The 9,221-nt window shown below is 41.1% G+C and overlaps 1 protein-coding gene across 2 annotated transcripts in view; it reads left to right on the top strand.

Moving 5' to 3' along the window:
* Prex2 (phosphatidylinositol-3,4,5-trisphosphate dependent Rac exchange factor 2) overlaps window positions 1-9,221 on the top strand; it is a 288,407-nt gene that overhangs the window by 139,471 nt on the left and 139,715 nt on the right. For both annotated transcript variants that reach the window (XM_055603275.1, XM_055603276.1), the window contains exon 18: window positions 1,369-1,517. In XM_055603275.1, coding sequence (XP_055459250.1) covers window positions 1,369-1,517 — 149 coding nt within the window. The remainder of the gene's footprint in view (window positions 1-1,368; window positions 1,518-9,221) is intronic.

Here is a 9,221-nt window from a genome sequence, read left to right as displayed (position 1 = left end):
ACACACACACACACACACACACACACACACACACACACACACACACAAACTCTGTCTTCCTGTTTTTCTGTGACTTTCTCTTTCTCCCTTTCTCTACCTCTGTATCCTTCTCCCTCTTTTTCTCCTTCCTTCCTCCCCTCCTTCCTTTCTTCTCTGTCCTCATGGAGCTTACTTTTCCAGTGCTGTACCACAACAATATAAATTTAAAGACTCTTTACCCTGCTACCCAGCTTGCAAGATACATAACCCCAAAGCAAACACCTCAGTACTTCGGTCTTTAATAAAAATGTAAGAACTGCAGAAGTAGAACATACACACTTTTAAATCTAATTACTAAAGTCAGTAGTACTCTGATATGCTAATAGTAAAGGTCTTTTATTTCACCATAAAGCAAAAGTGTGCAAAGTAAAATTTTCTATTCAGCACTCCAAGTGCAAATATCTTACCTCTGGCCCATTTATACTCTGTTAGTGTGTCTGACCATCAAATGACCGTGGTTAATAATTCTCGAGGAGGTGGTGATCATCCCAGGCATCTTCAGAGGCTGCCCTTAGAGCAGGGCTTCATCTTCCTCTGCAACAGATAAGATACTGTCTCTTCAGGTGGCTGTGGTCCAAACCAGCAGACAGTTTATGGGCAGTCTTTCTGGTTAAGAACATCTGTGCTCATTGTAGGGCTAACACCAGCTTTGTCCTTTTTCAGCATGTTGCTTTAGGGGTAACCGTGCCCTTCCTTGTTGGACTGCTCTTGCTCAGGTTCCCGGCTACTGCTACCATTCTTTTGTACTAGGCACACTCATGCTGATGTAAGCTGGTGGTGATGGTTTATAGGTTCATGGGTTGAAATTTTCTGAGCTGAATAAATATATTTATATACAGTGCATATGTATAAATATATACGAGGTACATACATTTATATCATATATAAACACATGTGTATGTTTGTATATATATGTATATATGTATACATATACATATTCATATATACATATATTATGGAAAAACAGCAAAAGTAATTAACCGGGAGTATGTAAGTTAAAGGATAATTTTTTCTTTTTTTTAATTAAAAGGGCTGCTACTACACCAGCAAAAGAGAGGCAGAGATGGATACAGTATTAAGGAAATCCATGCCCGGGGGTGGAGGATAGTTGATTTCAACAAAGCTTTGCAATCTCATTTATAATGATGCCACAGATTTTTATAATTGTTACTTCCTTCACAGTTCTGTTATACAAATTAGTATAAGGCTGCTGTAGATGTGTTCTCATGTCCAAATCTATACACACTGAGCTTCCCTGGTTTAGTTTTGTGAAAACCTAAAGTATTTATTGAATTATCATTCTAGTTATTCTTGCTACTTCTCCCACAGATGGCTGGCATGGAAGTTGGGAAGAAGATTTTTGCTATTAATGGTGACCTGGTTTTCCTGAGACCTTTCCATGAAGTCGATTGCTTCCTCAAATCGTGCTTAAATAGCAGAAAGCCGCTGAGAGTCCTAGTGAGCACAAAGCCAAGAGAGTAAGTGCTGCAGTGATAGGTGGATAAGTAAAATGGGAAAGCTGACTACCAGGTAGTTGTTTTTTATCATTAGGCCCCACTGTTATAGAACATTTACGTCTCCCCAGCAGGATGAAAACAGGTGTCTAGATGCTAGAGGAAATGGCATTGTTTATTGATGGGTGCTCACTACTGAACTGAATGGTGTTACTTTTCTTTTTTCTTTTTTTACCGTCCAAACTTTGCTATGCTGAGTTATGGTGAGTTTGCCTGAATGAAAAATAGTTTAGTGGAACATCTGAAAGTCAAGAAAGAAGAACTGCATGTTTGGCTATATGAAGTGTTTTTAATTCCACACAGTCTATATTGTACTGCTCATACACATACAATCCAATCTAGAAGGTTTGTCACGAACGTGCATGCTTAGTAAGTCACCCTTTCCTTTAAAGAAAATCAACCCCAAACTCTGTTGATCCCTCTGCTTCTAGCTACATAAGTAGAAAAACACCAACATTTGTGTTTGTCGTTCAATATTATGACAGAAGAGTTGAGAGAACTTAAAGGAATAGAGTATTACTTTGACTCATAGCTGTAGAAGTTTCAGTCTATCGTGACAAGAGGGAATGGCGTTGGAAAATTGGTCTCCCGATGATGCTCAGAAAGAGGGAGCAAGAAATGGCCCCAAGACAAGACATACCCTTTAAAGGCATGTTTCCAGTGACCCAGCTCCTCCTGATGGATACACGTCTTAATATCTCAGTATCTGCGAACTCCTCCATGGCTCATCCAATGGATGAAGTCAGTGCCTTCATGATCCAGTCATCTCTAGATAATGCTGCCATCTTGAAACTCTTCAACATATGAGCCTTTTGGGGCATATCTGAAACCTAGCAATTTCTCCAGAGGAAAACATTTTCCCTTCAAATCTTAACACGCACAAACAGCCACTACTATTTTGGAATCAAATGCTGTTTTTTATCAAGTATGGTTACATACCATATCAATATACATATAGAATAGGGCAATGCTGTAGGTGAGGGTTCTTCAGTTAAAACATTTTTGTGTGTGGCTCACGGGCTTTTCTCCTCTAATTTGTTTCTATCCATGACCCGGCATTTCTCTCTCAGATTAGTCCTGAAGTGTTGCATCAGCTGGTTGAGATAACGTGTACATGAAGTATTTCACAAAACATGTGAGTGAGCTATGTCAGAATTACTGCTCGAAATTTGTATCATTAGCAAAAAAAAGCAACTCCTTTAATTTTAAGATGAATGAAGGACGTCACTGAAAACAACCAAGATTGTGTGTTTTTTTTTTTTTTTTTTTTTTTAACAATTTGGGAAGATGTTATAACCATAGCTGGCATCCTTACAGACTTTAAAATACTTTCATATGTAAAATATTATATAGTATACACACATTCAGGACTAGCTGATGTGTCATGTGTACACCTTTTTTTTTTTTTTATTTTTTTTTTTTTTTTTAGTCTAAGGGCAGTGTAATGGGCTGGATTCTCCCCAGTACATCTGTTTGTGACATTAAGTCATTAATGGTCATGGATAGTTTTGCTCATAGTGCAATGCACTTGAGTGGCCCAAAAGTATAAGTGTGACTTGTTAATACAGTTTCTTACAGAGGACCCTGGGCTAGAGGGCAGCAAAGAACCACAGCAGTTTCTTCTCTGTACATATAATTACAATTGATTTTTCCCCTCTTTATCTAGCTTTGCCTAGGGTAAGGCTACCTTAGTTGCCTTTCTCTTGACACATTTAGGACATTTAAAAGGAACAAAATGGTTTAGGAAGGAACACAGAGATATTTGGAACAATTCTTAGTGAGTGTAAGTATGTGCCTTAGGGCTACCTGGTTTACCCCTAAAATAACTTATCTGCTTTAATAAACATTTCACTAACTGGAAGCGTACAGAGCCAGTGATGTCAGGGCTAAACAGATGTGAGGAAATCTTCAGACATGAGAGTCTCAGGCTTGTGTTTTCCAGTCCTTCCCTACGTGCTGCTGTGTAGCATCTAGAACCCGAGGCCCAAGCCTCTCCTGCACCACCCGCTTCCACTTGTCATTTCCATGTACTCATTGGTGAGATGGCAGAAGGTTGCTCTGCCATAGACCTGTCAGAACACTGAGCAAACCTTGGTGACGTGCTTGATGCTCACTGCACGTATCCTACAATAGGAAGTTCTCACTAGTGTCATTCTGTGCTGCCTTAAATGGTTTTATAAATTTATTTCATTGCTTCTTTACTGCATCAAGAACCTATTTTGCATTGTACTTAAAAAAAATAACTTTAAAAGATGACATAATCAAGCCAGTCAGTTGACTCAGCATATAAAGGCACTTACTGCCAAACCCATGTTGTAGAAGGAAAGAACTGACTCCTGAAAATTGTCCTTTGTTACACACACACACACACACACACACACACACACACACTCAATACATGAATAAATATTAAAAAGATCGCATACTTATATATTCAATGTACTTGAAATGTATCTACATTCCCCTTATATTCTCCCTGTCCTGAGTCTGATAGACCATTCACATATATTAAAGAATAATCTCTATTTAAGAGACAATGTGGTAATAACAGCCACACAAATTTATGTATAGTAAGAATAAGGAGAAAGTATGGAGTAAGTACATTAATATATTTGACAAAATATAAACAAGGTAGAGTGGTGTTTGATGTGGAAAATCCTCTTGTAAGTCACAACATTTATTAATTGGCATATTAAGACCATTTTTATATGTTCTTTAGACAGTTATACTGGTTTCTATTGAGGAGAATGTCTTTAAAATTTTTTAAGTTTATATACTAACTTTCCATCCCAAGTATGGCCCCCTCCCTTCTGTCCTCCTGGTCCCTCTCTTCCACCCTCTTTCCCCTATTCTCTTTCCCCTTGTCCTCAGAAAAGGGAACACCCCAGCAAGCCACCCAGCACATTAAGCTTCATCAGGTCTGAGCTCCTCCTCATCCACTGAGGTCAGGCAAGGCAGCCCTGTCAGGGTGAAGTGATCAAAAGCAGGCAAGAGAGTCCATGTCATAGACAGCACCCGCTCAGCTTACTAGGGAACCCACATGAAGATCAAACTGCCCGTTGGTTACATATGTGCAGGGGACTAGGTCCAGTCCATGCCTGTGCTTTGGTTGGTGCTTCCTTTTCTGGGTCTAGGTTAGTTGACTGTGTTGGTCTTCTTGTGACATTCTTGTCCCCTCTCTCACCTTCTACCCTCAGCCTGCCCACTCTTCCGTGGACACCCCAAGCTCTGCCTAATGTGAGTCTCAGCATCTGAGTGGATCAGCTGCTGGGTGGGGCCTCAGAGGACAGTTAAGTTAGGCCCCTCTCTGTGGAGGAGAATGTCTTGTAAAGTAAAATTCTCATAAATCCAAGCTCGAGTATATGCTTTGTGCACTGGGGGCTGTGTCCTGGCATCCCAAACCAGTCTTCAGGCTAAATCCTGGTAGAAACTCTCAAAAACCCACTGTGGGGAGCAGACATGTGCTCAGAGACACTGACGTACGCCATGGCAAGTAAGAGCAGTTATGGTCATCTTATTAGAGTTGATACCACAAAAATACTTCCATTCTTCATAGTTCCATTTGAAAAATGAGCATCCAAAGCACATAGATTTCTAGTTTTCCCTTCATCCTGTGTTTCTTATATGTAAAGCGTTAGAATTATTCTGAAAGCTTTGACACATTCCAGGTACTTATAATGATCTATTCATTATGTGTTCACCGACATCTGCGTGCCTAATAACGCTGAACTCGTCATTTTTCTTGTCACTCTGCGAGAAAAAGCTGACATAAGCAACTCGAGGGGAGGAAGGGTTTATTTTAGCTGATGGTTTCCAAGGATTCAGTTGACGGTTGCTTGGCTCCACGTGCTAGGGCAGAACATGATGGCGGTTGGAGTGTGCAGTGAAAAAAAGGACATTCTCCATCTGATTGGACACTGAAACCAGCAAAATGGAAAGGCAGGAGACAGTTAGGAGGAAATACAACACTGAACAATACACCTGCAAGACCCGGTCCACGTTCAGGTCCCACTTTCTACTTTTCATCACTTCCCTACAATTTCAGAATATTATGAGTTCATCGAGGCCTTGCACCATCAAGTAGCCCGGATCTCGCAGGATCCACTGACTTCCCGTTTTCTGTCGAGTCCCCAGGACATGGTTCTGTTGAGGACATTTCACATTCAACCATAACAAAGGCATTTCCAATCTTCTGCAGTACCTTATGATTTCTGTGATATTTTCCGTAAATTGACTTGAGTATAACAAAGACAGGGTTTTCTTCCAAGTGAATTTTTAGCTGTCACAGGACTGGTAACATCTCAGAAAACTCATGAAGTAAAGTAGCTCCAGCAGGCTATTTGTGCCACGGGACAGACAGATTACTGCAACATTCTCCAGACTGAGTGATTATTTCTCACTTATGTAAAGAGGAATGGGAGGTGGGGTAGAGGAAGGGACATCTCCATTCTTTCCAACGAAATTATTTTGTCTTAAACAGCAGTGACTTGCGCCTCCCTCAGGCTTCTAAAGTTTCCTTGGGGGTGGTCATCTTTGGGTCAGGCTCAGAGATCATGAGGCCCCAGGAGGGACTGAGTGGAAGTTTTGGTTGGGTTACTCATATTTTCTTAAATTAGCTTTGGTAATTTAAGTAGTATCCTGTTTGGAGAGACAAAAATAAGAGAAGCAAATACAACAGAATTTTCTTTGATTCCAGCTGTGTTTTACACTTGATAACATCAAGGAATTTCTCCAAAAGGCTTTGCAGTAGCTAATTTCTACCAGAAATAGAACATTTCCCTTGATATTAATTTTTTTTTTTTTGCAATAGCAATGTGGTTTTCCCATTGGAAAAAACATGATTTCCAACGATCAGGTTTTTATTAGAGTTTAATCATGTTTTGTTAGAGGAATTCTAATTTTTTTTCCCTTACATAGATTTCATGGTGTGTACACATTTGGATTTAAAAAAATGTACGGTAGTCTTCCTGAAGAGTGGAAGTCAATCTCAGATGGCAGAATTGTTGGATGGGCAGGCCTTCCTCCGAATGGGCTGAGAGGCTGCTGAGAATTACGGATAACCTGACAGCAATTAAGCCCCCACACTTGGAAGCTGAGAGTTAGTTCAGGCCAAGTGAATTTCTGTTCACCGTATACAGAGCAGGCTGCCAATTTATTTCATCCTCACTAGCTCAGCTATTCACTCTCTCCTTTCCTTTTAGTTAGCTTTAATTTTAGTGAAATGACAAGTCTCTTTTACAGATATAATAACCATTTGCTGTTCAAATGAAATATATACAGTCCTGTACACCAGAAAATATTTAATTAAGAATAGGGAATGTACTGGTTCTCTGACTCCTGTCATTCATATATGCAAACTATGCTATGATATATAACTTCTTTTATAATAGCACTTTCAGACTTCCACTAGACAGGAAATTTGCATTTTTATCTTTGATTGCTTACCTGGGTTACATTAGAGGCTGCAGTTACAGGCACAGCCTTCAGGCCTAAATGCAGCTGTTGCTTTCTAGAGTGTTCCCGGTACAGGGTCTTCCTTGAGCTGCCTCCAACAGATGTGCCTGTCTTCAGACTGTCTAGTGTGTCCTTGAAGGGCTACTGATATTTCATTTCATAATTAGCTCATCCTTTGAAGGCCACTGTTGAATACTTGGGCATGAAGGGCTGCCTGTCAAAATTGACTGCACTGTAATCATTTTGTTTTGCTCTCTACTGCAGCCTGCAGCGGATGATATTCATCTTTATGCTACAGTGTTCCTTCCTCTGTAGAGTTCTCTGCTACCTAGGCTTGCTGTCTGATTTCTGGCTTCCTTCCATGGAATGTCTCCAATGCTGGTGACAAACTGCACATCCCTCCCTGGTCTGCCATGACAAGGGTCTCATGTTCCCCTTCTCTTCTAACTCATTTTTGTGCGGTTTCATTGCTTCTCTTACTCAGGCTTTCCCTCTTGATGTAGTATTCTTCCAAACACTTACTACTCAGATGCTAATGTTAATCATATTCTTGGATGTTTCCCCTGAGTTGTTGCAGAACTCTGTCCTCTGTAATTTGTCTCTTATTGGTGTCCTTGGATGATGTTTCCAACAGGTAGAAATGTATTAACTGTGTGTTTTGTTTGTATTTCTCATTTATGATGTAATTTCACAAGATACCCATTTTCTGTTTGTAATAGTAAGCCAATGAGGGCATGCTGCTTTTTGTCTTGAGTATTTAACTAGCTTAGCATTATTCAGGGCAGTGTGCCACTTGTAATGACTACTCTTGGGTATCAACTGAGACACCAGAGGAGAGGGAACCTCAACTTAGCAACTGCCTCCATCAGATTGATCTGTGGGCATGTCTATGGGGCATTCTCTTGGCTGCTAATTGATGGAGGATGGCCCAGGTGAGTTGTGCCACCCCTGGACAGGTGGGTCTTGCATAGGAAAGCAGAAGAAGGTGGGCAGAAGAAGGAAATAAGCCTCTGAGCGGCATTGTTCCATGGTCTCTGCTTCACCTGTTGCCACAGCCTTCTTCATAGCTTCCCTTGGTGATTGACAGTAATCTGTAAGGTGGAATAAAGCCGCCACAACTTGCTTTTGGCCATGTTTTTTTAGTCCGGCAACAGAAACTGACTAGGATAGAAATTTAATCTCTTTAATCCCCATCAGCATACTGCAAAATAAGTTTTAACAGTGATCGCCTCCAGCAGTTTCTGTGGCATTATTTTGCAACTGAGAACTTAAGGAACTTGTTCAACCCCAAGTTTCCTGAGCTACAAAGTAGACAAATAACGACTCAGAGATAGTTAGCTGGCCCCATTGTCTGTTCTTTCCCACAGATGCATCTATGTATGATTTGTTCAGAGTGGTCACTGTATGGCATCTCTGTTATGTACATTGTGTTGGGGAATGGCCAGCATTATCTCCCAGGGTTTCTTACTCAGTGGCATTCTCCAGGTAGACCCTCTCTAGCTTTCCACTTCCCTCTGGTCTTGAGCCAGCATCAGTCTCCCTTCTTAGGCTCCTGTATTAGAAAAATTCATCCAGGAAACTGTTATAGATAAGGCAGTGAAAGGTCCAGTTTGAACAAGCGAGGAAGCAAGACTACACTATCACAGAGAGCAGCCTGAGTTGAGCAACCACAGTTCTGGCTTCCACCTACTATTCCCTCTCCTGTTCTTCCCCCGAAGGGGGGAACTTCTAACAGTGGTGAGAACCTTCCTCAGAAACCCCTTTCACACAAAATTTTATTTGATCTAAGGAGATGAAGAAGATGCAAGAATATGCCTAAGAGATTTTGGTGTCCAGGAGGTTGAAAAGTCTAGTAGGGGAAAGGTCAACAGCACTGCTCATGCTCCCTCATGAGGAAGTTTGGGCAGTTGTTTGAGCTGACCTAGCTAGAGTGGCCTCTGCCACCTATTGTTCTTTGCATCCTGTTTTGGGGGCCCGAGCTGGGGAGCCCATCTTGGAGTCTACCGCCATTATATTTACATCCTGTTGAGTGCCATGAGCTGTCTCAGCTGGAGGAACCACTAGCACCTATCTTATCTTATGCTCCATTCTTGGGGAGAGTGCCGTTGGTGAGTTCCTCCCAACGCTAAACTCTTGCCTGACATCTCCGGATGTATGCACTGCTACAGTGACTATTGTCAGAACCAGCTGTGGGTTTACATTTGTCTCACCTTA

Source organism: Psammomys obesus, unplaced genomic scaffold (genome assembly GCF_907164565.1).
Source record: "Psammomys obesus unplaced genomic scaffold, mPsaObe1.curated_primary_1811, whole genome shotgun sequence".
NCBI lineage: Eukaryota > Metazoa > Chordata > Mammalia > Rodentia > Muridae > Psammomys > Psammomys obesus.
This window is presented reverse-complemented; position numbering and strand designations above follow the sequence as displayed.